The sequence below is a fragment of the Dromaius novaehollandiae genome, chromosome 3 (assembly GCF_036370855.1).
Source record: "Dromaius novaehollandiae isolate bDroNov1 chromosome 3, bDroNov1.hap1, whole genome shotgun sequence".
Lineage (NCBI taxonomy): Eukaryota > Metazoa > Chordata > Aves > Casuariiformes > Dromaiidae > Dromaius > Dromaius novaehollandiae.
Window position 1 is genome coordinate 97,550,168 of NC_088100.1, and position 16,594 is coordinate 97,566,761.

At 40.0% G+C, this 16,594-nt stretch overlaps 1 protein-coding gene across 8 annotated transcripts in view; it reads right to left on the bottom strand.

The window, feature by feature from the left end:
* The window catches only part of TTC7A (tetratricopeptide repeat domain 7A), a 187,417-nt gene that overhangs the window by 141,984 nt on the left and 28,839 nt on the right, over positions 1-16,594 (bottom strand). For all 8 annotated transcript variants that reach the window (XR_010388532.1, XM_064509558.1, XM_026121174.2 and 5 more), the window contains 3 exons: positions 13,387-13,465; positions 9,853-10,013; positions 9,354-9,417 (listed from right to left, as the gene is read on the bottom strand). Coding sequence is in view for 7 of the 8 variants with exons in the window: in XM_064509558.1 (XP_064365628.1) it covers positions 9,354-9,417; positions 9,853-10,013; positions 13,387-13,465 (304 nt within the window). In the remaining variant the exon portion in view is untranslated. The remainder of the gene's footprint in view (positions 1-9,353; positions 9,418-9,852; positions 10,014-13,386; positions 13,466-16,594) is intronic.

Genomic DNA, 16,594 nt, shown 5'->3' on the forward strand with positions numbered 1-16,594 from the left:
AAGGGTTCTGTGATCTGGATTATCATTAGCCAACCTCTGTTTATTTGCATTTTTGCTAATTTCAAGGGGGCAGTGAAAAATCCTGACAGTTGCTGGCAAGCACAGGTGCTAAACAGTTGTAGAGCAACTGCAGCATGTCATATACTGATTCTGTCCAACAGAAAGACAGACGCAGACGATACCGTGCTTTTTCCATTTGTACTTACAGCATCTACCAACACTCACACATCTTCAACTGTCTTTAGAAACTAAACCTTTCAGGAGCTAACTTCCCTCTCTGTCCTCACTTACTACATTTGTCAATAAAGCATGTAGCTGTTATATACTGGTACTCATTAGTGATAGCATCTAGGCTTACTGTCCCCGTTGTGTAGCTGAAAGTAGGTAACTCCTACTATTATGAGAATTACTTTCCATTAATAGAAAAATTTAATTTCACCTGAGAAAGAATCGCATACTGTATAATACAATAAAACCAACTCCTCCTCATTGCAGAAAGCAATCATAAGAACTGAATTTCTGGCCTCGTTATTTATCTTTTGGGAAAATTTCCCTTTGGTATTCATGGAAGACTGAATTATGTACATTGCCAGACACATCACCAGAGAGAAATCTGATTTTGCATTTGAGAATGCAAACATGTAAGCCATCTACATTTTTTCCATATCTATGTGTTTATTCTTTCAGGCCACTAATTTTTCTGAACACAAACGCGAAAAGCACTGTTTCTAGAACACTGGTCTCCAAACAGTGCATCAATAACATAAGTAACAATTCCTAATTTTTCCCATTGCATTATTTCCTCCTCCTCAAACTACTAAGCAGCAACACAATATAGCTACAAATACATCTGCAATGCTACCAATGACTTTTCCCTTTAAGTTGCTACTATTGTCACATGGACATGCCTTATCTGTACACAAGTGGGATTAAGAGAGATGGCAAGTCACACCACTATTAGAGAGAGAGAACGAGAGAGAGAGAACGAGAGAGAGAGAACGAGAGAGAGAGAACGAGAGAGAGAGAACGAGAGAGAGAGAACGAGAGAGAGAGAACGAGAGAGAGAGAACGAGAGAGAGAGAACACCTCTGTTCAAGGCCTGTTGTGTGGGACAGACAGGGTCACTAATATTACCAACAGGAGCTTCAGCATCAGGAGTTAGTGTAACCTGCATTACACAGAGAAAAATACAAGGTTAATTCTCCTTTATTTTGAGTATTGCTAGGTAATGAAGCAACCCAGAGACACATTACATTTCATATTTTGGGATGCATTAGACACCCAAGTGGCTTTGCACAGAGGCGGGTCAGACATGATATCAATCCTATTCTGGGAGAACACAGCCTGCAGTCTGTCCCAAGCAGCACATGGACCGTGAGCACCTTCATTCAGCCCTCTGCCTCGGCCAGCTGGAGGACGCAGCCTGCTTGCAGGCAGCACACACCCAGAAGGCTCCAGCACAGGCTGATGGCCCCAAGCTGATCCATGGCCATGCAGAACCATGCTGCTGTCTGCTTCAGGCCCAGCTCGCAACACGCAGGTGCTCAAGCTGACCAGGTTCAGCAGGGCTTTTCAGGGCTGGCTCAGGCAATGCAACACTATGGGACTTTCAGACCCATGCTGGCTGTGAGAGCAGGAAAGATGCCTGCCTTTACATAGTCCTGCAAGACAACTAACAGCCCTGCTGAACTACACATAGCTAGTGTCTTCATATCCATATATAAGATATACTTACCTGCAAACTGGATAAGCCACCTCTCCATGGAGGATTCACTGTACATCACTGACACTCCTATGCCACACAGTCACATGACAATTACAGCTTATTTATGGCATGTTTATTACATGTATCTGTAGAAAGGAAAAGAGCCGCAACAAATCCAAACAGCCATTACAGCCATTACCTCAGCAGCTATTATGCATGCAGTTACACTGCAGAAAATAAAATTTTACCACAGCAGAGATGTGCTTCTTAATACAACATCAAGCAATCACATGAATTATAATAGAGCATATTCTATGCAGCAGCCTGTTCTCAAAGCAATTAGTTATTAAGTATCTTTAATTGCTCACTTTTCAATATGCCCCCCCCCCTTTTTTTTTTTTTAAAGAAAGCTATTAAAATCTTTAATGAGGGCCTGCTGCCTTCCCCCTAATTCACGGGCATTCTAACATTCAACTTGTGCCTTTTCATAATGGACATAATTGCCACATCCACTGCAACCATATATATAGAAAGGCAGCATGTTTTATACAGTGTACTGCAATAACGTAATTGGTGTGTGGTGTGGTTCAATACTAACATTAAGAGAGGAAAAACAAATGTCATGTATGCAAGACTGACAACAAGCCTTTGAAATCATGCAATTCACATCTGTACTGCTAAGGGCTGGGAAATATTTAGCCCATATCCCTAGGTTCTCCATTCTACCAGCTGTTTTGCCTGCACTGCCAATGAAATGAATGAGGTCTTCACAATGGCAGGGATCCATTCCCAAGCAAGAGGCTATAGGCTTTTCATCTAAGTTACTGACAGTCTCTACACAGCACTTGAAGGCTCCCCTCATTAATATACACACAGAAAATATTCAGGGCTGACTGCTATGCTGCTATAAAAATGGGAAGCAGGTGGAAGAAGCAGGAAATACACTCTTGACCACTCCAAAAATTGCTCTTACAGATCACAACTGACTCCATTTCAGGCCAGATACACAGATAATGAAAACTGTGTGAAATATGTGGCATCTGTCTCATTTCTGGTAGGCAAAAAGCTCACAAATTACTCATACCCCATTTAGATATCTCAGCAAAACAGCAGATAGATACAGAGAGGCTGGGAGGCCAAATTGCTCTCTCACCTCCAGCACAAACACAGCAGAGCATGGCAAAGGGTTTTGCCTGTGTCAGCAGCAGCTCGTTTAGAACAAGAAAGCAACTTTACTTCTACAGACATCAAGGTGGCAAACAAATTCATGAAACCAAAGCAAATAAGCAAGCCATATCCTCAAGAGAAATCACTGCCTGTCTAACCTACTGAGAGTTTGGCCCACATGTGAGTAGTTTACAACAACAGAATTAGAAAGGTATCTACCATAAGTTGCTGGAGAATTACAACTTCCCTCCAAAAAAAAAAAAAAAAATATATATATATATATATATATAGGCTATTTTCCACTCCCATAATGTAGCCAATTTGCAAAAATGTATCAGAGACTTGAATTATCCTTGAAAAGTTAACAGCATGTGAATACTCTTCAGTTTTCCCCTTGTTCTGGCACTTAGTAATAAAAAAATGACTATCTTATCTTTCATCAGGTATATTTTAATGGCTCCCATTGTAGCAGAACTAATTCTGGAAGCATCAGTGAAAGCAGAACAGACCCATTCCCACCCAGCCACCTCCTCCCCCCCCAAGAAAAAACAACAAAAAAACCCAACCACAGAAAAGGAAGAGGGAAGAGAGAAAGTAATGTAACAAGCAGAGTAAGACAGGTATATGGGTACTGTCTCGGATACCCAAGTCAAATATTTTCTATCAGTAATATGCATTTAGAAAGTTGTTATCTTCCAAGTATTTGGATCCTCCTTGCAAGTTTGGAAACAAGACTCACTAATGCAAAGCAGAGGGAAAAAAGAGCTCTCTACCCTATCACAGAAACTCAGATTAGAACTATTTATTCACGAGGAAACTAATAGAGGCGATGTACTTCCCACTGGAAACATTCTGTAGTCCATCACCTCTGCAGGCCTGAAAAGCATAGCTTTGCCTTGCAGACCAGTTATGGAGACAATCTGGCTTGCTATTGGAAGTGCAACACAACAATTTGCCTAGATCAAGACAGGAACCTACAGAGCAGGCAATCCTGTTCCCAGTCATCTTTTTCAGCTACCTTCATCTGATAACCCTCAAAAAAGTACAACAGCTAGACAACCATCATGAGTATCATCACTAGGCTTGGTCTTATTAAAGAAAGAAAGAAAGAAAGAAAAAAGACTTACAGAAGTGACACAAGATTCTTTCTTCCTCCACAACCCATTCGTTGGACAGTGTGATCTTATTAAGTTAGAAACTGCACAGGTGATGGGTTTTACTTATTTCTGTGTTTAAAAATAAATGGGTTGAATCTTGTTCCCTTAAGAGCAGTCTCACAACCATGGCTTTGCTCTCATTAGTAAAAAGAATAGGACAAGTCCTAGTATCTTACTTCCCCCTTTGCCATCTGTTCTCTCGGGCTCTCTAAGATCAAATCGCCTTTAGGGATTCAAATTGGAGATAAGATGGGGATGACATTTCTAATCTTTGTTGCACAGGCACAGAATTTCTTAGTTTTGGATACAAGAAGCTTCATTTTCAGTTTGACTGAAGTGACAGAGCTTTAAAAAAAAAAAAAAAAAAAAAAAGTGTTACCTGGTATGTTTGGTGGATCCACACCGGCCAGAACCCCTAGCTGTAAGAGCCAGCATTTACAAGGGCTGAAAAGGAATTCTACTAGACTGTACTTTAGACCTCAAACTCAAGAACGAAAGATTTCCAAACATAAATAAAGAACTTATTTTTTACCTCAAAAGTAAACACAAAAATAATAGCAAGTGTTCCATTCCAGGCTCTGAGAAACTTCTGACTGATTAAAATGGGCAGTGCAGTCAACTCAGAGAACAATCCTGAGAGCGGTTATCAAAACAAACAAAACTGCAGTTAAGGGTAGGTCCTGTCAAACTTCCCCTGCCTACTCCCAGCAGCGCAAGGCACCCAGAATCACTGACAGCAGAACCAGTGCCATTCCCACTAGCACCATGATGCAGAGAAACCACACCACAGCCAGCCATATACACAGGGCTATTGCTTTTGATGGGTTAAATGCAATAAGCAACAGGTATACACAGGGCTATTGCTTTTGATGGGTTAAATGCAATAAGCAACAGGACTAGCAGTTTAATAATAAGCTGGTCCATTTGCCAATGCCTGATAGGAATACATCATCTATCCTAGACTCTACCACAACCTGAGCTTGTAAAGACTGTCACAAACTGGCCTCTGCCTGGGTTTGAAGAAAAGGCATTTTTTTCCCCCTCAAACACAGCCACATGCATATTGTAATCTGGGCTCTGTACAAGGAATGAGAATCTGGCCATGAGGCCTCAAACCCCCTAAACACAACCTCGACTGTGGTAATCTACAGGCTGCCTGATTTGTTTCACTAGCTTCCTTCATGAGGACTTTATAGACAACCATGGTAACTAAATAACAGCTGGCATTAAGGAGGAGCACTTGCCAAGCTCAACAACTGAGATGCCTTAGCTTATGAAAATAGGTTCCCATTTTCAACATGACAGAAAGAATACAGAAAACAACTCAGAAGACTGCCAAGGGAAAATGGGCCATTTAATATGAACCTACAGACACACTTTTAAAGCTACAAAAGAATTCTACTATGCCATTTGGCCATTTGAAAAAAATCCCCTTACGTACTTTGGCTCAGAGGCAGAGTCAGTGAAATAGTGAAGGAACCCTATAATTACCACTTCAGAAGATATTCTTATCTTATTTCACTGAAACATGCAAAGTGGCTCCCTTTAAGGGAAAGGGGAGCAAAAAGAAAAGTCAAGGTAGCTTCGCAAGACAGATTCAAGCTTCACCAAGAATCAGAGGTTTCCTGGAACATAGGGTCAAGCTCGCAACACTATCAATATGATTTCTCTTCTGCCCTTCCTGCTTTTAGGAACAGTTCCTGCAACCCCAGCAACATCATCTGGGGAGTCACACACATCCTGGTGAAGCAGATGGTAGCTTCACCTTAGGAAGGCAAGACAAAGAGAAAAGCACAATAAATCTTAGTTAGTGCAGCAAACTCCTCCTGCTCCCTCCTTGGATTACTTGGGGTCACGAGGGAAGCGTTTGAGTTGTATATTTCTTCAAAAAGCTACCATGCCCTGTCTCCCTTTCCTGCGTTCATCAAATTTCTCACATACTTGCTTTGTGATTCTTTGACAATGCTCTTCCTCAGCAGGTCTTTGCTCTGCTTGTCCCTCATGTGCTGACAGTTCTTCTGCGTGCCCTACCATCCCCAATTTTGCTCCACTTCATCTCCTTTTGGAGTGGTGAAAATCAGAAGTGTGCATGTAGAGCAGATGTTTTGCCTTACAGTCCTGCAAGAGACTATGCTATGGTTGCTCTTTATAGTCTTTTTAAAAATCATATTCAAAAAGCCACTGTTCTGGTGAGTAGATGGCAGTGAGGGGGCAGGGTAATCGAAGTGCCAGAGAAGCTGGATAGTTCCCAGCAAGTCAACCTAACTGTACACTTTTGTTTAGTTTTGAGGAGTTCATTATGTAAATATTGAAAGAGCACCTAACTCCAGCCAAAATCTAGGAACGTTGGCCACGTTGCTTTCTGGCCTACAGAAATATATCATTATTACTTGCCAGTGATACTCTCTCCAGGATGGAAAATACGTATTATTCAGTTGTTAACATTATATTATGAGGGAGACCTGAACTCAAAATCTGGTTCTTGTTAACCTTTTTTTTAAATTTTCTGAAGGTTATGGAAAACAAAACAAAAAACCCAAACAAAGGACAAACCCATACATGAGGAAACTCACTAGCCTACAACAAAGCTGTCATGGAAAAGATCTCTCATTATGTAATGAACTAAAGAAATTTCTTCTTCTTGGTACTATAATGGCAGAACTACAGGCAAACGTTTATGGATTGCAAATATATTTGAGAATCAGATTGCTCTCTCCATTCCTTCACCTAGGAAACACATTCCTGTTGCAGCTGTATTTCTATACACTTGTCGTGTACTTTCATTAGCACAATAATAAACTCATGGCAAGCCTAATGCCAAAAAACAATGCTAACAAGAGGAAGGCTCAGATGTTCTATTCCCCCAAACCCAGAAAAGTCATTTACAGTTCCTGCAGCACTTCACTATGGAATCTTTGATTATTCATTGCTTTATGTGCAGCAGATCAAAATGCCTTGCATTTACCTCCAGAAAGTTCCTATATATAGAAGACAGCACTAAAGCAATCACAGGCTTACTTATTTAGCCTTGAAGTGAGCACAGCAGCCCAGATCCTATCAACAGCATTTTTATGCTGTTTCTTCCATAACAGTTATAGGATCAGTTTGCTATTTCACATGCTATTGGATAAAATAGGGGAAACTTATTCCCCTCAGCAGAACAAGACTGTAGCATTCAAGGTCCCATAAGGTCTTTCTGACTGGGAGCCCAGCACTGGAGAAGGCTGGAGCAGTCAGTGCTGTCACTGCTCCAGATCCTTGACCATCCTCCTGCTTGAATCAGCTCTGGCAAGCTATGCTGACACGAGCTCTTTTGATTTTAATCAGAAGTCTAACACTGCTTGTGATATTCTAAAAGCCCCAGCTCCCAGAGTCCAAGAAATAAATTAAATTCTCCACTTCCAGTTACAGAAAGACCTTCTAACTGCAGAGAAGCCCTTGAAAACATGAAGCAAGTGTTCTGCAGAGGCTTAAAGTAGAAGGCAAAAAAAGGTGCAAAGTATAATAATGCTCAAATGAATGTGATTTTTAAGTCAATGTAATGTTTTGTGGGGTTTTGCCTCCTCATTTTCTTCCCTAATTCTAAAGGCAAACTATACTAAAATTGCTAAGTTTTTCAGAATTTTGGAGGTAAGGGAGAAGCCTTGAGCCAGAAAAACAAGACACAAATTGAAAGAAGCCAAAAATAAAAAAGGAAAGGTCGTATTTGCATGACATTCTCTCTTTCACCTTGCCTGAAAGCTGTCTGCAAGCATTTCAGTAACAGGGTTGTCGATGCTCTGAGATCTTCAAACTTCATTTTGACTACAAATGACTACCCAGGACTTAAAATAAAATGACATTCCTTACACATTTTCCGATAAAAATCCCTACAGTTTTCCTGTACCTTTGCATCTTCTCAGAACATGGAAGGTACCAAAGGTTACTTTGTAGTTTTCTGAACAAGTGTTTTTCCCTCCTTTTTCCGTTCCTCTCAAAGAGATTTCTTGGCAACTGATGTTATAAATAGAAGAAATCTATTCATTTCAGTGCAGTTCATTATGGATGTTTCTGCACATGACAAGACCCTCTTTATCATCAGCACCAGAAATAGCAAAGGCCACTCAGAACTGAAACAGCTAAAACATTATCCCTACAGACTAAGGAACATTAACAGGTTTTTGTACTCTTCAAACACCAAATAGCAGGAACCACCCATCATGCCCGGCATTAGCCAAGGTTCCCAATTCCTCCTGTTCTTGATCCATAAATCCACACACTTTTAATGTTTGAATAGAAACATCTGTCTACTGACAATATACCTGGACGTTACATGCAACTGTGGTGAAGGCAGACATTTCCCCTTACAGAGCTAAATCTCAAAAGGTTCAGAGTGTTCTGGCCGAATTCAGCAAGACCAGGTATGCATGTATTTCAATTTAAGTACATCAGTCCTAGCAAAGATAACAGGACCACTGTGATGCTTAAAATTAAGTATGTATTTAAGAGGCTGACTGGGCCAGACTGAAACAGCTGGTACACTACAGGATCAGCCCTGAATAATTCCATAATGTTCAGACAGAAATTCATAAGAGTTTCGTACACTTTCATTCTCTTACTATTCATTCTTAGGTCATTAAAAACATACAGCTTATTTTATTCTGAATTCTACGTTTCTTGATAACAAACATTTTCCCCTTCAAAAAGACAAAAGCATTCTATTGTACAGTTTCTCTAAGAAGCTATTCACATTCTAACAACTATCAGACAGACAACCAATAGCACTAGCATATCTGAAGGGGGAAAAAAACCCAACCTTTTAGGAGTGTAATAAACAGATGATGAAAGACTGCAACATAGGATTACATACAAATAATCTTAACTGATATACTTCCCTTTCTGTCATTTTTTTTAACGAATATGTTCTGTGGGTTCAGAAGCATCAGGGAGCTTATAATTAATTTAACTCTCTCTTCTTACAAGCAATGTAATTATTTATAAGCAGAAGACATGCAGAAAGAATGTATATGGGTATTCAGGGAGAAAACTTCCCCCCAGCTTAAGCCCCTAAAAACTGTTTCAGAAACACAAGAGAAATGGGAAAAATCATATGCTCTTCTTGACAGCTCCCATAACCCTTCACTGAAGTTCCATTCAGTAAATGTGGCGTCACTAATAAGGAAGAAATAGCATTTCCTGTCCTGCAGCTGACCGTTTCTGGCTATCTGGGCAAGATTTTGTAAATGTGGATTCTTTGTACTGTGCAAAACCCTCCAGAAGACTTGACATGGAAATGCTAGATATTCCTTTGTGCCATTATTATTACAAACTCATTTTTGGCTTACCATAGATTCACTGATTAAGAGGAGAAGAAGAGCCTCTTCTACGTTGTCTTGAGGGCAGTACAGGCTGAAAGACAGAACATGTTTTTTGAAGGAGGTCAAGAATTATCCTATCAGCCTCTCTTTCTCTTTCACAACAGCAACAGTAACTTGAAACATCTCATGCATGATTCATTTGCTCGGCAATAGCTTCTTTTGCAGGTTCACACAATTAAAAGCTCTGCAACATATCCTAGATGAGCTATTCTGAACCGTAAATAGATTATTTCCATTTCACAGCAAAGACAGCTATTTGATTGGATTTTCTTCCTTCCTGTGGGAAAAAAAAAATCAAACACTCCAGGTTTAACGTTTTATTTTTGCAGTAGGCCTTTTGATGAGAAGTTAAAAAATGAAAACACAAAACAACTACATGAATTGGTGACATAATTAGCAGTACTGAACAGTGTTCAAACACACTTCTTCCTCCTGCCAATAAACCAAAATAAAAAAGAATGCTTACTTATCTCCTGTGTATAGCTGAGGCCTCCGACAGAGAAGATTGCTAACATAAGACTGATCTTCCTTGTCCATGAACTCAGGAAGAGGATCAGATAAAGGGCTCCAGTAACAGTCTTCACTTAAGGAATGGAGAAGCACTTGGGCTAGCTGCTTGGCTGCAGTCTAAAGATCAATGAACAGCATAGGGAAAAGATATCAGTGAAGCCTTCACACACACACACAAACACACAATTGACCTCTTCCCACTTCACACCTTGGGAAGCAGATGTACTGAACAACTGTACAGAACCACTCTTCACTTCAGAGGGACGGAGTAGCTAAAACTGCTGATAAAAAGTCAATACCAGTCACAGTTGCTTCTCTCCTCTGGAAAGGCTAGCCTTCTGCATTTACATAGTCTTATTGCAATGCAGTAGAGAAAAAAAAATATATGTAAACACACACACAAATATAAAAAAGGCCTCAGAGCGGACAAGTGATCACCACATGGACACCTCAAACTATCTCGCAAATGTTATTATGTTAGAGTACGATGGCACTCTGTTGCTTTCTCAGCATCAGAATTTTGCATGCAAGTCTCAGCCCAGAGGCTACTTTTTATCTTAGGCTTAAGAGACCAACCCTTTAGCTGTTAGTGTCTCTCCTCCTGCAGTCTTTTACAGCTTCATCTCAGTATCGCTTCTCTTTTCTTTTTGTTGCAATAACAGAGGGAGGAGAGAAGAGGGTTAGAAATCTTATGTTGAGACAGCAATACGACATGCCCCTTCTTGACCAGTGAGTGGCCAAGGGTCCCTGAACACCTGCTTTCCAGCTCACATCCATAGCATAACACTCCAAAGCTGACGAGCTTGGTTCAAAAGGGGACAAGTTAGTTTGATTTTGTAAAACTTTATCTTTGGCATTTGTCCGTGTTTAGACACAAACAGATCTCTAATGTTTTGCATCGTAAATAGACATGCATTGCAAACATGCATGGAGAAGTCAAATGGATGGTATCTTTTGGGAATTCTAAAAATCACAAAACACTTTACTGTAAACCAAATATAGCACAGAACAGAGGTAAACAAACTTTCTGTCCTAATACTTACCATTTCTGAACTCCCCTTTTGACTACTGTATATGTATTTTATTCGCAATTTACACTTTGAGAACTACATACACACACACACCCTGTAAGCAAAACTACACAAAAGACATGGTAGGAGGCCACCAAGAGTGACTTTCCTGTTAAAACCAAGGTGGGTATGATTGATAAACTCAAGTGTGACATCACTTGAGGTGTGACATCTATAGGACTAAATAAATCATACTGAGGTTAAAGAAAGTTCCTGTTATTAGATTCAGAAAAAATAACTGCTTTTGATGCAAAGTTCTCTATTTTCTTCTTCACACAACAAGTCACCGAGTTAGTCTAAAATGCAACTATAGTAGCATGCATTGTTTCTTACATACCAGAAGGAGAGGTTTCATTAATGAACCTAGCAAATGGCAAACTGTTTTGAATGTTTGGTGGTGCTTAAAAGAAATATTGTCACACAAAAGTCCCTGGAAATCCTGAGACCTCTGTGTACTCCTACTGACAAGTTACAGAAAGCCTTCTGTTTTTAACTAGGCTTTTCAATGCTTTTTATAGCAAGTAGCCACGAGCAAAATGGCCTTGGGCACTGCAACATTAGCCAATATCATTTTATCATCTCAGTATGTAATTATTTAGTCAGTTTTAGCCTGAGGAGCCAACTCTCCTATATTTTTTTCAACAGCCTTAGAGGAAAGAGGAAAAAAAAATGTGGCAGTAATAGAAAGACCTCTACTGGTTTGCACAGAATTAAGAGTACAATTTGGGATCAGCCTTTCGAGACAAGCACCAAATACTTTTAGTGTCTTTGACTTTAACATACACTTTAACATGGTAGCCCTGTAAATTAGCTTCACTCTTGTTCTGAATAAGACCAAACAAACCAGAACAGGCCAAGACTCTGATTTATGTTATTACTGCCTTTGGCTAAAATAAGCATCATTATGCTTGGAGTACACTGTGATCCCACAAACGAGGAAAAAAAAAAATTGTGTGTTTCACTTTCATGCTTGAAAAACTTGTTTAATTAAGCACGTTCCTCCCCTTGCCCTCTTGACAGCTCTTTAAAAATAAGTAAGTAAATGAAAATACAACTTCCAGTAAAATGGAAACACCAGGAAAAGCTACTGGATGAACACCTTCAAGTTTCTCCTTACGGATAAATCCCTTCAGGGATGTTGTACAGCTCTCTCTAACAGCACAGGGACAGGAGCATTCATGTGCCACGTTCTGTTATGGTACAGGAACAGCAGACGGTTACATTCTTTTCAGCAGAACAATAAAACAGGCAAGCAAGAAATTGCCCTGAGCCCTGATCTCGATCTGGAAAAGGATGTGACCATTTAAGTGTGACAATTATTTAAGTTACCATTTCTAATTTCCTGCACAAGCTTCCACATGCATCTGTGTTCTTGACTAGGCATATAAGGTGATCCCAAGGCAACAAGAGAAATCACCTCCAGCATAGAAGTCCCAAAATACAGAAAGATGACAGATGCGAGAAACCCAAGCAAAAACACAGCTAGTGCACCCTTTGTTTGCTCACTGCGCATTTTAGCCCTGAATTTGCATACAAGCTAGACATATATAGGTCAGTCCATCCACTGGAACTGGCACTCTCCATCTTCAAAATGCTATGCGAAACCATGCCTACCTCCTTCTCAGAACTTCTCTGGGATTACATAAACCACAAACAAAGCTGAAACAAGCACAAAAGTTGTTATATCAATATCAATGCTTTTCAGGTTGCAAAGTTTTCATTCATGTTCTCAAGACAGCTATGCTCTGCACTGTTGACCTTGTCACCTCCTGAGTATCTTCAGGACAAGATCTCTTAAAGCGAAGACAGAGAAGATCCATTTAAAGGTCTAAGCAGTTAAACAGGCACAGAAATAACTTCCTCCATCATTTCTTTGCCAGAGGCACTCAGAACAGGACGTAGAATGCTAAAGCCTGCTCCCCCCCGCCTCCCCCAAAAGAAAAGAAAAAAAATCATTCTGGACTCCACCGTATTGAAGGGACTTTTACAGGAAGAACACTGAAGCACTTCGGTCTAAATAAAACACCTGGCTTGTTGCAAGAGATAGAAGCACTTACTGCTGCTACATGCTAACGTGAAAAGGTGTGCATGCATGCACTGAAAAGAGAGGAAAAAGTAAGACATTATCACATGGCGACAGCAATGTCAGACTGAATACACCCCTCTTCCTACCACTGTAGAAAACCGACAATGCTTTCAACAGAAAGTGACCTACACGCCCAGGTCCAAACGCTCAGAGGTTTCAATTGGACAGTTCTTTGAATTAAGTGCATCACTACACACATCTCCCAGGAGACCAACAAAAGCATCAATCAAGGGAGGAAAAATAAGTTTCTGTCCTACCGCAATGGTTAAGAAACAGAGAGAACTCCTGCATAGCTGATTATACCACCTTCCCGTCTCCCATTCATTTCTCTTACCATTTTGAAGGTCTGAGTAGCTTTTGTTTCCACATTCCGTAATACTTCTCGCAGACTCCTCATTCCTTTCACAATATTTCTAAGGGGAAGGCACAAAAAAACAAAAAACCAGCACATTTGAGACAAAATATTTTTACAATGAGCAAAGCTGGGCAACAAACTTGACATTCAAACAAACACATAAACCAACAAAACAAAATTACTCTAACGCTGGGTGCGCAGCAGCGAGACAAGTCACTCGGAGGCACCGAGAGGACAATGGCAGTGACTGAGGCAGCGCCTGTAGCATGCCTACTCCAGATGGCTTCCTAGGAGAAGATCACATTCACATTTGAGGAACAGAGGGGACATTTGGAAGCCTTTCATAGTTCATATTTATAAAGCAGATGCTTCTTCTTAAAAGCATCCACATCTCCTCTTCATACATACAGACTGTACTTGTTTGAATTATACTGAGCTTATGTGATGCTTTTAAATGACGACTCCTTTTAGGTGGTGCTTAAATGCCTTGTGCCTGATGGTCCAGACACATGATGAAATTACAGTAGTTTAAGCAGTTTATTATCAGCCAGCTGAGTTGTAGCAACTGTCTGCAAGCACAGCTTAACCTGCAATGAAAGAGGGTTAAGCTAAAAATCACATTACTTTGCATACACCGTGAGCAGTTAGAGCAAGCTGGTTGTCAAATGGTATCTTAACTGTACACGTGAGGACTAAAAGAGGTGAGGACCGGAAAAAACTGAACACTGAACAGACTGAGTAACACATCTGCAGCCTGTAAGCTCTTCCAGTATAAAGACCTGGCCTTTACACCAGGGTAGCTACAAAAGAGTTTAGATCATTTTCATTGATAAGCAGAAGTTGCCCAAAGAGATACAAACGATCAGAAAAGCTCTGATTTTCTGATAGGACAACAGATAATTGTCACTTCAGCTTATTTCAGGAAAATTTTCTGTGTAGGCAAAAATCTAGATTTCATTAAAAAAAGCCACATACAGTGATAACCATTTCCATGAATCTGCTTAAATTTTGAAGATAATCAGTACAGACTGTGCTCATGCCCACTTTCATGTACTCTAAACATATTTCAAAATTAATGATGAACATTTCAAGAAACAACAAAAAATAATTATTTTTCAGGAAAAATTGAAAGTTTATAATGTTTACCATGAGTACTGGCTACATAAAACATCATCCTAATAATTACAGTCACCAAGTCACAGAAGGCAAATGCGTCTGGCCTTACTTCCAACCAAGACTAATTACAAAATTTTAAACTTTGAATAAAGAATTCTCACAATTACTTGGTCACAGATAATCTACAAAAAAAAAAAAAAAAAAAAAAAGAAAAAGAAAGAAAGAAAAAAGTCACTGGACATTTGCCCCTCTGGAGAAAATCTGCTGTCGTTTTTTTTCCTTACGCTTGACCTGATGTAAAAAACATACTTGAAGTTTATCAAAGATAAAAAGCTTGAGGAAGCTTTTGTAAGTAACTTGGACTTCAGTGTTTCAGTGCTCTCCAGTTACAGGGCAAAGACCTTAAATACATTTTCTGGGGTAAAAGGCAGATTATTTACACACACACATGCAATTGCGGACCTTAAACTGAGGAAAGCAATTAAGCATATAAAGCATATAGTTATCTTTATCCACATGAGTAGTCACACTGAAGCCAACAGAACTGTTCACGCACTCAGAATATTTCAACTTCCACTATTTGGCAATAAAACATGAAATTTCCCCAAATAAACAAAAAGCAGCTCCCCAATTACTCCCCTCAGTTACTTAAAAATACTGTCATTTCCTGTACTTCCTGGGGCTGCATAAGAGGCTGGAAAGAACAGTTGTGCTGTCATATTGTCCTACAACATTTTCAAAAACATGTATGTTTAGATTTCTTGTTGTGATGGTATTTGTCTTGATAAGATGTTGATGAATTCCATTAACTAGTGTCAGAAAGAGGATGAGTGACCACCTGCAAAGCCAATTAATTCCACATTTGGCACAGGATATAAAGACAAAAAACCTAAAGAACGTGCGGGCAAGAAAAAAAGGTGGCAGTTTGTTCCCTGAGTACTATGGGATCATTTCAGTTCTACTTTCTGATAAGGCCATAAACCGAACTAAGCTTCCTAGAAGCATCACCTTGCTCCATGGGGAAGGGGAAAGGAAAAGGAGGGAAATAAGACACGCTGAACTGAATGAAAAAAAAAAAGTTGCTGCCCTTTCCAAACTAATCAGGGTTGAAATAAGAGCCACATGGCAAATACCCGGGCACATCTTCAAAGGAAGGTACGAAGACAAAATTGGCAGCCCCGGAGAAGCACCCACCACTCCACACCTCCCAGGCAGGCACTGACACAGTCAGATTGTCTCAGCAAGCCCCGCTCCTGGCACTGAGCACTGGGACAGTCTGAAACATGCACAACATTTGACAACAGTGCAATTCTAAGGACCAAGGATTCGGTTTGGCAGCTTTTTATTTTGAACTTCATTGAACACTACTGAGTCATGATAGGAGACAGAGCACACCCCCAGCAGCCTGCAAACAAACCTCACTACGCTCCAGCGTTCCAAGCCAGGAGACCACCTGAGCACACATTTCATTTTAAACATATGAATTGTTCTGCTCATAACAATAAGGGACTATTCATAAGTTAAAGATGCACTTAAAGAAATTTTTGAAAATGGGACCTAAAGAAGTTAACGAAAAGAAAAGTGTATGAACAGCAGTAGTTTGAACAGAAATAAGTTGATGCAGATGAGCATCTTATAACCTTTGGCAACCTCTGCTGAATCCATTTGATCTTGTCTAGATCCGAAACTAAGCAATCTTGAGCCTCCCCAGGACTTGGATAGAGGATTATGTAGAGATTCCAGGTACGGCAGGTGCAAACCAGGGCAACATAAGCAAACATTAAACCACAGAAATTAAATGAGCTGAAAGACTCCATATGGCCCTACTGGCACTGCTAAGATGCCGGAGAAAGAAATGAGGAAAAACAAGAGGAGAAAAGCACGCGGTCATTACATAAACTACCTTGGTTTTAGCCACAAAGGTGGCAAAAAAAAGCATTTGAAAAACCATGATGAAATGTGGCTTAGAATTCAATTATAGCCAATTTAATAAAGACGAACAAGGAAAATTGCAGGTGAAAACCGTAATATCAGGGAACATCTTAGCATGAGAACCTGTTTTGGTTGTAGA